Source organism: Pristis pectinata, chromosome 3 (genome assembly GCF_009764475.1).
Source record: "Pristis pectinata isolate sPriPec2 chromosome 3, sPriPec2.1.pri, whole genome shotgun sequence".
Taxonomy (NCBI): domain Eukaryota; kingdom Metazoa; phylum Chordata; class Chondrichthyes; order Rhinopristiformes; family Pristidae; genus Pristis; species Pristis pectinata.
Genome location: NC_067407.1, coordinates 142,669,141 through 142,685,466, shown reverse-complemented (window position 1 = coordinate 142,685,466; position 16,326 = coordinate 142,669,141). Strand labels below are relative to the sequence as shown.

Sequence of the window (16,326 nt, the reverse complement as noted above, 5' to 3'; positions counted from 1 at the left end):
TTGCTGCCCTCACCCTCCCGCGCTGAGCCTCAGCGCCAGTCCTGGTGCCACAGACCCGGCTGCCTCTGCTTTCTCCTGAATAGTCATTGCCCACACCCACCCCCAACAGTATCCAAAATAGTATACTTATTTTCAAGGGAAATGGCCCCAAGGGAATCCTGAATCATCTGTCTACCCCCTCCACTGTTCCTGATGGTCACCCAGCTACCTGCAACCTACACATTTGGTGTGACCACCTCACTGAAACTCTTGTCTTTGATGCTCTCAGCTTCCTGGATGATCTTAAGTGCGCACAACTCAAGGTGATTAGCTCGGGGGCTGCAGCTGGATGCACTTCCTACAGGTGTAGTCCCCAGGGACACTGGAAGTCTCCCTGGTCTCCCACATCCTGCAAATCGAGCATACCACTGCCCTAACTGCCACCCTGATGACCAAGTATGAAGATTGATGTTGGAACAACCTTAGCTGTGCTTACCCAGACTCTTACTTCTGCTCAGCCTCTTCACTGAAGCCTCACAGCCAAAGCCTCAGCACTTTGATCTCAAATGCAGGCTCCCGCAAAATGGCCTCTCCGCTGGATCCTGCCTCCCTCCCCTACCCGCAGACCAAGTTTTAAACTCTGCTGGCTCCTCTCCTGGGTTAAGTCTGCTGGGTCTCAAAAACGACGTTTGTGGGAAATAACTAACTTACCTTGTGAAGTGTTAAGCTACAGGGAAGGGTAGTCAGAGGCCTTATTGCCTCTGCTTCCTCTTTCTGTGTCCTCAATGACTGCTGCAAGAAGGAAGTTCCGTCAGCTGGGCACATCAGTGTGGCGCAACTTATTTCCTGCACATTCTGCAAACTGTGGAGAAGACGACTCCCATTCTGTTGAGATGAGCAATAAACGTCTTTCTGCTGTGACCCTCTTCCTGTGCATTGCTGTGGGTAAGTCCCAGTATGTTGCTGTGGGGAAGTCACGGTGTGTTGCTGTGGGGAAGTCCCGGTGTGTTGCTGTGGGTAAATTCCAGTGTGTTGCTGTGGGTAAGTCCAGTGTGTTGCTGTGACCCTCTTCCAGTGTGTTGCTGTGGGTAAGTCCCAGTGTGTTGCTCAGGGTAAGTCCCGGTGTGTTGCTGTGGGTGAGTCCCAGTGTGTTGCTGTGGGGAAGTCCTGGTGTGTTGCTGTGACCCTCTTCCGGTGTGTCGCTGTGGGTGAGTCCCAGTGTGTTGCTGTTGGTAAGAACCAGTGTGTTGCTGTGTGTAAGTCCCGGTGTGTTGCTGTGCGGAAGTCCTGGTGTGTTGCTGTGGGTAAGAACCAGTGTGTTGCTGTGGGGAAGTCACGGTGTATTGCTGTGGTCAAGTCCTGGTGTGTTGCTGTGGGTAAATTCCAGTGTGTTGCTGTAGGCAAGTCCAGTGTGTTGCTGTGACCCTCTTCCAGTGTGTTGCTGTGGGTAAGTCCCAGTGTGTTGCTCAGGGTAAGTCCCGGTGTGTTGCTGTGGGTGAGTCCCAGTGTGTTGCTGTTGGTAAGAACCAGTGTGTTGCTGTGTGTAAGTCCCGGTGTGTTGCTGTGGGGAAGTCCTGGTGTGTTGCTGTGGGTAAGAACCAGTGTGTTGCTGTGAGGAAGTCCTGTTGTGTTGCTGTGGGTAAGTTCCAGTGTGTTGCTGTGGGGAAGTCCTGGTGTGTTACTGTGGGGAATTTCCAGTGTGTTGCTGTGGGTAAGTTCCAGTGTGTTGCTGTGGGTAAGTTCCAGTGTGCTTGGGTGGTGTTGGAAGTTCTGTCCCAGAATTTGACGTGGTTTGAGCTGTGCTGTGTGTCCTGCATTTTGTGTGAATCCTATAAGTGGAACATTGTGTATGGAACACGAGAGCAAGAATATAGTTACATGGTGAATGGGTCATGCACTCTGTAGAGTCTGAGGACGTGTAGCGCAGCAAGTCTTCATTTGCTCTTCTATCATTACCTCAATGGGGTCTGTCAGAGTAACAGTGTGCACGGTAAGGCTGCGTATTTGGAGAGAATTAACCAGTATAATAGAATCATAAAATAACTACATCTCAAAAGCATCCACTGGGGAAATTGCATTAATCTGAAGATTAAGGGGAAGTACTTGTGGGGGTTTAATTAATCTGAACAAGAGAGGTGTTTATTCAGGTAGATTTCCTGAACATTCAGGAGCTCCAGATTCCCAGCATCTGCAGTACTTTTCATTTTCACTAAGGAACTATATATCCTCCACAGTCACTTGACTGCTGACGTGACAATAACGGAAAAAGTAGAATTTTTTAGTTCCAGCAGCCAGAGCAGCAGAGGGGAGAAGGCAGCAGCATATTGTGGGCGTTTTGCAGGAATTGAAAGGAAGCAGGTTCTAACGGAGCGGCCAGTTTTGGGAGAGGCTGTGTTTGAGCTGGAATGCCGTGTTTGAGTGTAAGTGCTGAGGCTTTGGTGGGAGGAGGCTGAGCAGGTAGGTGCAGGTGAGGTTTTGCTAAGAATTGGTCTCCCTGTTAGAGTAGCTGGGATGTCAGTCAGGGTACTGACCTGCTCCTCCTGCAGGATGTGGGAGATCAGGGAGACTGCCAGTGTCCTTGAAGATTACACCTGCAGGAAGTGCGCCTGGGTACAGCTCCTGACTGACCACATTAAGGAACTGGAGCTGGAGTTGGACGCACTTAGGGTCGTCCGAGATGCCGACAGCATCACAGATAAGACTTTTAGCGAGGCGGCCACGCCTAAGGTTCAGGCAGCAGATAATCTTGAGACCACCAGGCAAGGTAGAAGGAGTAGGCAGACAGTGCAGGATCCCCCTGTGGCCATTCCCCTCAGCAACGTCTACCCCTTCGGGTACTGCTGGGGGGTTGACCTATCAGGGTACAGCAGCAGCAGCCAGGTCAGTGACACTGCGGCCGGCTCTTGAGGCTGAGCCGGGAAGGTTAAAGTCCGGCAGAGCAGTAGTGATTGGAGACTCGATAGTCAGAGAGACAGACAGGAGACTCTGTGGCCGTGAAAGAGACACCAGGATGGTGTGTTGCCTCCCAGGTGCCATGGTCAAGGATATCTCTAAGTGGCTGCAGAAGAAGGGGGAGGGGGAGCAGCCAGTGGTCATGTTGCACGTTGGCACCAATGACTTAGGTAGAAAGAGGGAAGAGGTCCTGCGCAGTGAGTACAGGGAGTTAGGAAAGAGGCTGATGAGCAGGACCTCGAAGGTAGTCATTTCTGATGCAACATAGCAGGCAGGGCAGGAATAGGATGATAGAACCACTGAATGTGTGGCTGAGGTTCTGGTGCAGGGGACAGGGTTTCAGGTTCTTGTGTCATTGGAACCTCTTCTGGGGAAGGGGTGACCTGTACAAGAGGGACGGGTGCACCTCAACAGGAGGGGAACCAATATCCTGGCCGGGAGGTTCACTGGTGCTACTCGGGAGGGTTTAAACTAGTTTGGCAGGGGGATGGGAACCAGATCACCAGGTCAGGAAGTGGAGGGATTGAGAGATGTCAGGGCCAGTTGCTGTGTTTATTTTAATGTTAAGGATATTAGGGGTAGGGGTGATGAACTTAGAGCAGGGATCAGTACATGGAACTATGATGTTGTGGCCATTCCAGAGACTAGGTTGAGAGAGGGACAGGAATGGGTGCTCAATGTTCCAGGGTTTCGATGTTTCAGAAAAGATAGAGAGGGAGGTAAAAGAGGAGTGGGGGTGGGGAGTTGCTCTATTCATCAGGGACAATATCACAGCTGCACACATCTCCGGAGCATCTGGACAGTAAAGACACCTACGTTAGACTATTGTTTATTGGCTACAACTCTGCCTTCAATACAATAATTCCAAGCAAACTCATCACCAGACTCTGAGACCTGGGACTCAACACCTCCCTCTGTAACTGGATCCTTGACTTTCTAACGAACAGACCGCAATCAGTGAGGAGAGGCAGCAATACCTCCGGCACGATTGTTCTCAGCACTGGTGCCCCACAAGGCTGCATCCTCAGCCCTCTACTCTACTCCCTATACACTCATGACTGTGTGGCCAGAATCTGCTCTGACTCTATCCACATATTTGCAGATGATACCACTGGAGTTGGCCGTATCTTAAACAACGATGAGTCAGAGTACAGGAAGGAGATAGAGAGCTTAGTGACACGATGTCATGGAAACAACCTTTCCCTCAATGTCAGCAAAACGAAAGGGCTGGTCATTGACTTCAAGAAGGGGAGTGGTGCACATGCACCTGTCCACATCAATGGTGCTGAGGGTGAGAGGGTTGAGAGCTTCAAGTTCTTAGGAGTGAACACCACCAACAGCCTGTCCTGGTCCAACCACGCAGGCGACATGGTCAAGAAAGCTCAACAATATCTCTACTTCCTCAGGAGGCTAAAGGACTTTGGCATGTCCCCGTCAACCCTTACCAATTTTAATGGATGCACAATAACAAACATCCTATATGGATGCATCACCGCTTGGTCGTACAAGTTAAAACAAGAGCAGAATGCCAAGAAAGTGTAACAGCTGTAGAGAAGGTGCAGTGCAGGCAGACAATAAGGTGCAACGTCATAACAGGGTGGATTCTGAGGTCAAGAGTCCATCTTATTGGACTAGGGAACCATTCAATAGTCTTATAACAGCAGGGTAGAAGCTGTCCTTGAGCCTGGTGGTACGTGCTTTCAGGCTTTTGTATCTTCTGCCCGATGGGAGGGGGGAGAAGAGAGAATGTCCGGGTTGGGTGAGGTCTTTGATTATGTTGGCTGTTTTACTGAGGCAGTGAGAACATATAAAACATAGAACAGTACAGAACAGAACAGGCCCTTCGGCCCACAATGTTGTGCCAACATGGCAATTCTGTCCTGCCTACAGAATGCCCATATCCCTCTATTTTCCTCTCATTCATGTGCCCATCCTGATCCTTCTTAAAAGACCCCAATGAATTTGCCTCCACCACCCTATCAGACAACAAATTCCAGGCATCCAATGCTCTCTGAGTAAAAAACGTGCCCCTCACGTCTGTTCTGAACTGACCCCCCCTCACCTTAAATGCATTCCCTCTGGTATTGGATCGTTCAATAATGGGAAATAGATATTGCTTGTCCACCCTATCTGTGCCCCTCATCATTTTACACACTTCCAACAGATCACCCCTCAGCCCCCGCTGCTCCAGAGAAAAGAGCCCAAGTTTGTCCAGCCTCTCCTGATAGCGCATGCCCTCTAATCCAGGCAGCATCCTAGTAAACCTCCTCTGCACCCTCTCTAAAGCCTCAACATCCTTCCTATAGTGAGGTGACCAGAATTGCACGCAATACTCTAAATGCGGCCTAACCAGAGTTCTGTAGAAATGCATCATAACTTCTTGACTCCTGTACTCAATACCTTGATTAATAAATGCAAGCATTCCAGTTATCCAGGTTAATCTCAGTCTGCCATTTCTCTGCCGACACCTGCAGCTGATCTGTATCACGCTGTATCCATTGCCAGTCTTCTACACGATTCACAACTCCACCAATCTTGGTATCGTCTGTAAACTTACTAACCCACCCATCAACATACTCATCCAGGTCATTTACGTACATCACAAACAGCAGAGGTCCCAGTACAGATCCCTGCGGAAAACCACTACTCCAGCCTGAATAAGTCCCTTCAACCACCACAGAGCCAATTCTCCACTGACCCCATACATCCAAACTTTCTTGATTAACGGATTATGTAGGACCTTGTTAACTGCCGTACTGAAGTCCATATAGATGACATCCACAGCTTTACCTTCGTGAATCTCTCTCGTCACCCTGTCAAAAAACTCAGCCAGGTTAGTAAGACACGACTTGCCCCGTACAAAGCCATGCTGGCTTTCCCTAATCAAGCCATTGGATTCCAGATGCTCAAATATCCTACGTCTAAGAATTTTCTCCAGAAATTTCACTGCAACTGATGTGAGACTCACCGGTCTATAGTTCCCTGGATTTTCCCTTATTCCTTTCTTATATAGAGGAACAGCATTAGCCACTCGCCAGTCCTCCAGGACCTCACCCGTGGTCAAAGAGACTATAGACAGAGTCCATGGAGGGGAGGCTGGTTTCCATGACGTGCTGAGCTGTGTCCACAACTCTCCGCAGTTTCTTGCGGTCATGGGCAGACCAGTTGATATACCAAGCTGTAATACATCCAGACAGGACACTTTCTGTGGTGCATCAATAAAAATTGGTGAAGGTCAAAGGGGACATTGGTGAGGGTCAAAAGGGACTCGAGCCATACTGGACCTGGTGTTCGGTAATGAGGCTGGTGAGGTGACTGGCCTTTCAGTGGGGGAACAGTGACCACAACTCCCTAAGTTTTCAGATAGCTTTAGATAAGGATAAGTATGGAGCTTGCTGGAGAGTATTAAATTGGGGCAGGGTGAATCACAAGAGCATTAGGCAGGAACGAGGGAGAGTTAATTGGGAACAGTTGTTCTTGGGCATGTTCACATCTGACATGTGCAGGGTGTTTGAAGTGCAACTGCACAGAGTACAGGACAGGGATGTTCCAGTAAGATGGAAGGGCAAGGATGGCAGGGTGAGGGAACCTTGGATGTCGGGAGAGGTGGTGAATTTAGTCAAGAAGGAAAAGGAAATGTAAAGTTTCGGAAGCTCAGATCAAACAGAGCCCGTAGGATTATAAAGAAGGCAGAAATGAACTCTTCTTGATTGAGAAGAGCCAGGAGGCACCATGGCAAATAGAATTTAACCCGGAGAAATGTGAAGTGTTGCACCTTGGTGGGACTAATGTCAGGAGGCAGTTCACTCAAGGGCAAGACCCTTAACAGAGTTGAAGAGCAGAGAGACCTTGAGGTGCAAGTCCATGACTCATTGAAAGTGGCTACACAGGTAGACAGAGTGGTTAAGAAGACTTATGGAATGCTTGCTTTCATTAATTGAGGTATAGAGTATCGGAGTCATGATGCATCTCTACAGAACTCTGGTTAGGCTGCACTTAGAGTATTGCGTGCAGTTCTGGTCACCTCACTATAGGAATGATGTTGAGGCTTTAGAAAGGGTGCAGAGGAGGTTTACTAGGCACTGGCGTGCCTTCTTGATGTTTGCATCAATGTTTTGGGCCCAGGATAGATCCTCTGAGATGTTAACGGCCAGGAACTTGAAGCTGCTCACCCTTTCCACTGCAGACCCCTCAATGAGGTCTGGTGTGTGTTCTCCCGACTTCCCCTTCCTGAAGTCCACAGTCAGTTCCTTGGTCTTGCTGACGTTGAGTGCGAGGTTGTTGTTGCGACACCGCTCAACCAGCCGACATATCTCACTCCTGTACGCCTCCTCATCCCATGTGAGATTCTACCAACAACATTGGCGGTTCGACAAATTTATAGATGGCGCTTGAGCTGAGCGTAGCCACTCAGTCATGAGTGTAGAGAAAGTAGAGCAGTGGATAAGCACACGTCCTTGAGGTTGTCAGCGAGGAGGAGATGTCACTGCCGATCCACACTGACTGTAGTCTCCCGATAAGGAAGTTGAGGATACAGTTGCAGGGGGAGGTACAGAGGCCCAAGTTTTGAAGCTTGTTGATTAGTGCTGAAGGGATAATGGGGTTGAACGCTGAGCTGTAATCGATAAATAGCAGCCTGACATACGTTTTGCTGTTGTCTACATGCTCCAAATCCCAGTGGAGAGCCAGTGGTATTGGTATTGGCTTATTATTGTCACTTGTATTGAGGTACAGTGAAAAACTTGTCTTGCAAACCGATCGTACAAGTCAATTCATTACACAGTGTAGTACAGAGTGCATTGATGTAGTACAGGTAACAACAGTGAGACTGCATCTGCTGTAGAGCTGTTGTGGCAGTAGGTGAATTGCAGCGGGTCCAGGTCCTTGCTCAGGCAGGAGTTAATTCTGGCCATGACCAACCTCTCAAAGCACTTCATCACCATAGATGGGAGTGCTACCAGGCGATAGTCGTTGAGGCAGCTCACCCTGCTCTTCCTGGGCCCCGGTATGCTTCCTGCCCTTTTGAAGCAGGTGGGAACCTCAGACACGCAGCAGTGAGAGGTTGAAGATGGGGAAGAAGTTATTCTTCAATCGGATCATCCAACCTCCAAGCTCCTGAATCTTCTCCCAGAAGGTAGAAGGGAGAAAGGGGAATGACCAGGGTGCCAGGCATGCTTGACGATACCGTCAGCCTTCCTTAAGCAACACACGGTGAGGATGGACTGGATGGAAGGAAGTGAGCAGCCTGTGACGGACTGGGCAGCGTTTACCCCTCTCTGCAGGTTCCATCAGTCCAGAGCAGAGCATGGTATGGGAGGGGGGGCCAGGATGATCACATCAGTATGGAAGGACTGCTGCTACATCTCTTTCTATTGCATGGACTTCAATCTTGGTAACACGCTTACTGTGCAGCACTTACTTTTTGGAAGTCCATTCACACATCAACCACAGTTCCCTCCTTGGCTGTCTCTGTTACCTCCTCAGAAGACTCTTATCAAACGTTCCCCAGTCAATGCGCAGAGAGGAGCAGGGAGTCGTTTTATGGACTGGAGGGCAGGGAGGGTAGCGCCCTGCTTACACTGAGCCAGCTGCACTGGACAGGTTAGGTGGAGACATTCTATTCAGACATTACCAGGAGGACAGGGAGAAAGATTCAAGGGTGTGCTGGAAGCCTCCTTGAAGACAGGCAACATCCCCACTGACCCCTGGGAATCTCTGGCTCAGGACTGCTCCAAGTGGAGAAGGAACTTTTGGGATGGCATTGAAATCCTCGACTCCATGCGTAGGGAGATCGCAGTGGCTCTGTGCAAGGACAGGAGGAGTGCACCACCTCACAAATTACCCACCGCCCTGCCCCATCAAGTATCATCTGTCCCATCTGTGGAAGAGTCTGTGGTTACCATATTGGTCTCATCAGCTAACTTTGGACTTTCAAAATCAGAGTCGGAACTAGTCACCTCGATCTAAAGACACTGCCCAAGTAGGAGGAAGAGGAAACTATCCAGTCTCTCCTCATAAGTCAAGCCCTCCATCCTGGCAACATCCATGTGAATCACTTTGTTCCCTGCCCCTGACGTTGCTGCCAGGGCTGGGTATTTGTTGGTTGTCTCTGCTACATGAGTGTAGAAGTATCAATATTTCATGGTTTAAATGTGCAGGAGGAGATGGTTCATCAGAACCATGACCAGCTGGAGTTCTCCTCTTCCGGGTTTTCAGTCAAGCACCTGTGAGCAGGGCCCAGTTCTTAGTCTGAACACAGAACAAAGTCTCTAGTTTTCTCCACTTTGACAACACGCTCCATGATCAAATTAATTTTCAAAAATCCAAGTTGACATAGAGAGCAGACGATCAGTTCACGCATCAGTGCTCACCTCCCATTAGTGAGGGGCCACAGTGCTTTGGATTGTGACCCAGTGATAAGGCTCCAGTGTGGCATCATCTGTTCTTCAGAGCACCCTCCCAGAGTGCGGTCTTTATTCCTTGGAAAGTAGGAGAATGAGGGGCGACCTTATAGAATTGTTTACAATTATGAGAGGCATAGACAAGGTGGACGGTAAAAGTCTTTTCCCCAGGGTAGGGGAGTCCAAAACTTGGGGGTATCGGTTTAGGGTGAGAGAGGGAAAAGTTAAATGAATGCCAATGGGTAACATTTTCTCTCAGAGGGTTGTGGGTATATGGATTGAGCTGCCAGATGAAGCTGTAGAAGCAGTACAGTAACAGTGCTTAAAAGACATTTGGACAGGGACATGGATGGGAAAGGTTTAAAGGGGTATGGGCCAAACACAGGGAAATGGGAGTAGCTCAGATACTCATCTTGGTCAGCATGGACGAGTTGGGCCAAAGGTCCCATTTCCGTGCTGTGTAAATGACTCTGTGACCCCTCCCCCAGCCCCCATTTGTCCTTCAGGCCTGTCTCCAACCCACTGTTCTGCACATCAGCACGTCCTGCCGTTTGGTCACCACCTGTGGTCAGTCTCACTCTGAACCAGACCAGTTTGGTGCTACTTTTGTATCCCCTGGGCCCTGCTCCCTTCTGACCTTCAGTTGTTTACTGCCCACAGGTCTGAAGGCAACTACAGTCCTGATCCAATCGCCAGGAGATGTGAAAGTGCGTGAAGGTGAAACGGTGCTGATACAGTGTGTCCTGGAGAGCAACGATGTGCAAAACACTGTGGACAAATTCCCTGTACACTGGTACAACTCACGCAATAAACTAAATCAAGAAGGAATAGTACTTAGTCTTTATGTTCGTGGCGGTGTTTACAGGTCAAGGGGTTTCTCTGATCGATTTCAGCTTTCTCGGAATGTCACCAGTAACAGCTACTCACTGACCATCAGCGACGTGAAGACCGCAGACTCTGGCGATTACATCTGTGCAATTTGGGGGACAGTCTTTGGAAAGGGAACCAATCTGAATGTGACCAGTGAGTACTGTATATTGGTTCTATTTCCAATCCTGTCTCGGTATCAACGTCTCACGAGTAACCGTGATACCGTGTTTCAGTTTTACGGAATCAGCTGTTGTAGGAAGTTTATACTGCAGAATGGAGAATAAAGTGTGGGCCAAACTTAATGTGGATGATACTTCACCACCCACCGAGTTCAGGGGTAATTAGGGACGGAGAAGAAATGTCGGCATTGCCAGTGACATCCACGTCCCGGCAATGGATAAATATCAACAGATGACAGAACATTCTGGAAGGCCCCAATAATCCTCTCGCTGACCCTGGTTCTGCACCCGGCTCACCAGGTGATGTTTGTCACCTTCCCCGTCACCGTCCCGGTCCCTGGTTTCCGCACTGCCTGTAAACCCTCCCCTTCGCTTTCCCGTGCTCCCTTAAACACTGACCGCATGAATTGGACTGTTGCTTTCTTACAGCTTTCTTTAGAAAGTTAATTAAAAGTGTGTTTAACAAAATAACCTCCAAGACTCTGGAAAACCTGCCAGTCCGACAGCAGTAGGTCCCTCAGTACCGGATTACTGGAGTTTTAACATCTCAGATCCAAGCCTCTCTCTGCAACTTCGGGTGAACTTTTTCTGTCTATTCCCCAAATCTGACAGAGGGTCTCGGATCTGAACTGTTACCTCAGTCTCTCTCTACAGATGCTGCCTGACCTGCTGAGTGTTTCCAGCATTTTCTGCTTTGATTCCCCACTTTTATTCTCCATCCTGTTTGCAACGTTCCACTGCCTTCCTAATGAACTGTCGCTGACAACTGCCCACTGTGTGAAAGCCGAGAAAGCTACCTACTTGCCGACAGTGGACAGCTGTTCTCTCAGTTTGACCTGACCCAGTCTGGGTGGGTAAAACGGGTCACAGAACACAGAACACACAGCACAGGAACAGCAAACAATCTGTCTGAGGTGCATTAGGGACACACTTCCAACAAATGCAGATGACAAAAGACACAACTTTAGAAAACAATGATGGGAACAGACTGCAGGAGGACAGAGCACAGATGCACAACCCACAGCCTGTTTAGGGTTATAGGGTCATGGAAACAGACAGCACAGAAACAGGCCTTTCGGCCCATCTCTACATGCTGACCAGGTGCCAACCTGAGCCAGTCCCATTTCCCCGTGTTTGGCCCATGTCCCTCTCAACCCTTCCTATCCATGGACCTGTCCAAACGTCTTTGAAATGTTTTTAAATTGTACCTGCTTCTACAACTTCCTCTGACTACTCATTCCATATACTCCCACCCTTTGTGTGAAAGAAATGTCCCTCAGGTCCCCTTCAAATCTCTCCCATCTCACTTAAACCTGCACCCTCCAGTTTCAGACTCCCCTACCCTGGGGAAAAGATTGTGACCATCCACTATCTCTGCCCATCATGATTTCATAAACCTCTGTAATGTCATCCCTCAGCCTCCTTCACTCCAGGGGCAACACTCAGCCTATCCCGTCTCTCCTCATAACTCCAGCCCTCCATCATGGCAACGCCCCTGTGAATCACTTTGTTCCCTGCCGGTCCTAGTGCCCCTGATGTTGCTGCCAGGGCTGGGTATTTGTTGGTTGTCTCTGCTACGTGAGTGTAGGAGTATCAATATTTCATGGTTTAAATGTGCAGGAGGAGATGGTTCATCAGAACCATGACCGGCTGGAGTTTTCCTCTCCTGGGTTTTCAGTCAAGCACCTGCGAGCAGCGCCCAGCTCTTAGTCTGAACACAGAGCAACGTTTCTAGTTTTCTCCACTTTGATAACACGCTCCATGATCAAATTAATTTTCAAAAATCCAACTTCACACAGACAGCAGATGATCAGTTCGCACATCAGTGCTCACCTCCCATTAGTGAGGGGCCACAGTGCTTTGGATTGTGCCCAGTGATAGGGCTTCAGTGTTGTATCATCTGTTCTGCAGAGCACCCTCCCAGTAAATGTGCCCATCCCCAGTGAATCAAAATTCTCTACCCTTAAGGTGAACTTCATTGAGCTGATATACATGCGATAAATCATCTTTGGTCTTGTACTCAAATCCTCCAGCTGCCCAGGCGCCTTTCAACATCAACAGTTCCCGGTAGCTCCCCAGTTAAAAATACTCAGCATTTCACTTTATTCCCACTAAAGTGGACAACTTCAGTTCTCCCCTCTCACCTGGATTCACCAATCACCTGCCAGCTCTAGCCCCACCCCTTCCCTTCACCTCTTTCTACTGGCTAGCTCCCCGCTACACACTCAGTCCAGATGAAGGGTCTTGACCGGAAACATCTCCCCCCACAGATGCTGCCTGACCCACTGTTCCTCCAACAGCTTGTTTTCCCATCAGTTTACCACATTGTCCTCCATCTGCCATGTTGTCCCCTCACTCAGCTTGTTCACATCTCCTTGAAGCCCCGTGGCATCATTCACCTGTCTACTTAGTTTTGTGTCGTCAGCAACCTTCGAAATGTTCCATGTGGCCCCCACTGCCTAATCATTGACATAGACCATGAATAGCTGGGTCCCAAGCACAGCTCCCAGCAACCTCACTGGCTGCAGCCTGCCAACCCAAGGAGGGCCTGTTCACTTCCACTCTGTTTTCTGTCGGGTTATCAACTCTCAATCCATGGTGAGATCGTGCTCCCAATTCATGAGCTCTAACATTGTTCAGCAACCCTTAAGGCAAAGTCAAAGTCGAGTTTATTGTCACATGCACAAGAACATGTGTGCACTGGTGCAATGAAAAACTTACTTGCAGCAGCATCACAGGCACAGAGCATCAGATCCACAACATTCACACAAAAAAGTCATAAACCATAAATGATACACACATTTAACAACAAAGAGCACAAATAGAACAAAAACAAAGTCCACCGTAGTGCAAGGTGGTCAATGTGGTCACAATGTTGCTGTACTGAGGCAGTGATTAGGGTTGTGCTGGTTGGTTCAGGAACCGAATGGTTGAAGGGAAGCGGCTGTTCCTGAACCTGGTGGTTTGGGACTTCAGGCTTCTGTACCTCCTGCCCGATGGTAGCTGTGAGTAGATGGCACAGCCCGGGTGCTGGGGATCCTTGATGAAAGATGTTGCCTTCTTAAGGCAGCACCTCATGTAGATATCACCGATGGTGGGGAGGGATGTGCCCGTGATGTATTGGGCTGAGTCCACTACTCTCTGCAGTTTCTTACATTCCTGCACATTCTACTTGCTGCACCAGACCGTGATGCAACCAGTCAGGACACTTTCAACAGTACATCTGTGGAAGTGTGCCAGAGTGTTCAACATGCCGAACGTCCTTCACTTCCTGAGAAAGAAAAGACAATGGTGTACCTTCCTTGTGGTTACATCAATGTGCTGGACCCAGGACAGGGCATCTGATATGTTAACGCCCAGGAATTTAAAGCTGCTGACCCTCTTCACCGCTGAACCACCAATGTAGGCTGGAGCATGTTCAGCTAGTCCGGGATCTTGTGCAAACAAAATCCAAATAACCCACATCCATTGCTTCTCCTTCTTTCACTCTACCAGACACCTGCTCAACAAGCTCCCCTAAATTATTCAAACATGATTTCACTTTCTTAAATCTGTTTTGACTTTACTCTGTCATATTATTGTTCTATAAATGTCACCTCCTTTATTACAGGTTCCAGCATTTCCGTACAACATGTCAGCAGTTCACCATTTCTTCTCTCCCTCCTTCCTTAAATTGCATTTCCCATTTGCTCCCCTCGATTCTGCAAGAACCATTCCGGACTTTCTTCACCAATATTAATTTCTCTTCTTTCCTGACTTAGCGCCAGATGTTGGCTGTGAATAAGGAAAGTAAAATTCTGTAAATCATGTATATTTGTTGTAATGTTATTAATTGTTTCAAAACAAGGGCTGTACGGTAGTGTAACGGTTAGTGTAGCGCTTTACAGCTCCAGTGACCTGGGTTGAATTCCCACCGCTGTCTGTAAGGAGTTTGTACGTTCTCCCCGTGACTGTGTGGGTTTCCTCCGGGTGCTCCGGTTTCTTCCCACATTCCAAAGACGTATGGGTTAGGAAGTTGTGGGCATGCTATGTTTGCGCCGGAAGTGTGGCGACACTTGCAGTCTGCCCCCAGAACATTACGCAAAAAGATGTATTTCACTGTGTGTTCGATGTACCTGTGACTAGTAAAGCTATCGTATCTTCTCTTAATGCACTCAGTGTTTTAAGTATTTTCCTTCATTTTTAGAAATGTTTTCAATTTTTAAATTGTATTTTAAATGTAGATATTTACCAACAATTTCTGACTGTCAGGGACTATCAGAAATGTTGCGAGACCTTGACAGCTTTGACAGGGCCACGGTGGAGCTTTGGCTCCTATCAAAGGCTTTCAGAGGAGCCCTGTGTGCAGGGCTTGTTCTGACCACGTATACGCCTCAGTTACACTGTTGGAGCCCAGGTCCCATGCACAGTGCTTCATTCCAGCAACCCTTCAAGCCAGTTTTAAGTTATTGATATTCTCCCTTTAAGGTGCAGATGTTCCTGTCCTTATGCAGTCGCCGAGCCTGGAGCATGTCACTGAGGGCCACACGGCGCGGTTACGGTGCACCATCACCAGAGCCAGAGTGGAAGACACCGATGTCCACTGGTACCGGAAACTACCCGGGCAGGACTTGGAGTGGGTTTTAACACACAAGGCAGGAGGCAGCCTGCAGTGGAGACCAGGGTTCACTGAGAGGTTCCTGCCCTACAGGGACACCGCCAATAGCAGCTTCATCCTGACTGTCACAGACATGGAGCACAGTGATTCTGCCGTCTATTACTGCAGAGTGTGGGGAGACATCAGTGGGAACGGAACCCAGCTCATCGTAGGTGGTGAGTCCAAATTATGTTTAGCTTTATTCACCAGCGTGTTACTGCATAGACTTATTAGAGATCGTGAGCATGTCTTTGTGTGGGGGAAGTCGTGTCTTATAAACTTGATTGAGTACTAGAGGAGGTGCTGAAGGTGATTGATGAGGGCCGGGCAGTGGATGTTTTCTACATGGACTTCAGTGAAGCTTCCTGGTGAATCTCCTCTGCACACTCTCCAATGCAACATTCAACACCTTCCTTTCACTTCTCTTCCCACCATCCAGGGGAAGCAGTGATTCACTTGTACCTCTTCTAATCCAGTGTCCCACACTCGGTGTTCACATTGTGGCCTCTTCTACACTCAAGAAAGCAAATTCAGATTGGGTGATGACTTTGCAGAGCAGCTGTGGTCAGTCTGTAGGACTGATCCTGGGCTTCCCATTTTAATTCCCTGTCCCACTCCCACTCCGACCTCTCTGTGGCCTCCTGTACTGTTACAGTGAGCCCCAACACAAACCCCAAGAGCAAACCTTGCTGACTGTCCCTGATTAATCTGTACCTTTCCAAATCAGTGCTTATCAGGTCCATTGGCCAACACTCCAGTAATTGGCCGGGTAAACCAACTGCCTTGTGATTACTTGTAGTTCCCCTTCCTTCATTAAAATGCAATTCTATCGAACGTTTGGGGAAGGTTGGAGGAACAGGATGTCTCTGAGGGCTGTGCTTTATTCAGTGATCCATTGGGTCAGTTGGTGGAAGCAGGTTTCACAGCAACATTCCATCAGGAGTTGGATAAATACTTGAAAAGAACTTTCCGCAGGACCCTGGGGAATGAGTGGGTTGGGATCAGTGGGCACCTTTTTCAAAGAGCTAGCACAGAAGATGGGCTGAATGGATTCCTTCTGCACTGACACTGAGTTTCCCAGATGTTTTACCCAATCGTGATTTCCTTTCAGTTCATCAAACAGATGTGTACCAGGCTGTGAAGACGTACCTCACCTTTCTCGTTCTGGTTGTGTTGCTGGCAGTTCTCGCTGTCACTGGAGGCATTTTGCTCATCAGACACCGAGCTTTGGGAAGCCACCAGTCCCGTATGTGTGCCTAAATCATTCAGTCTGATCCGGTTGTTGCGTGCAGTTAGTAAACTGTAAAGG

The 16,326-nt window shown here is 48.8% G+C and overlaps 1 protein-coding gene across 1 annotated transcript in view; it reads left to right on the top strand.

Moving 5' to 3' along the window:
* Window positions 1-844: 844 nt before the first annotated feature.
* Window positions 845-16,326, top strand: part of LOC127568686 (uncharacterized) — a 30,435-nt gene continuing 14,953 nt past the window's right edge. Inside the window, exons 1-4 of the mRNA XM_052012724.1 lie at window positions 845-924; window positions 9,993-10,355; window positions 14,849-15,193; window positions 16,129-16,263. Of these exons, the coding sequence (XP_051868684.1) occupies window positions 873-924; window positions 9,993-10,355; window positions 14,849-15,193; window positions 16,129-16,263 (895 nt within the window). The 5' untranslated portion in view covers window positions 845-872. The remainder of the gene's footprint in view (window positions 925-9,992; window positions 10,356-14,848; window positions 15,194-16,128; window positions 16,264-16,326) is intronic.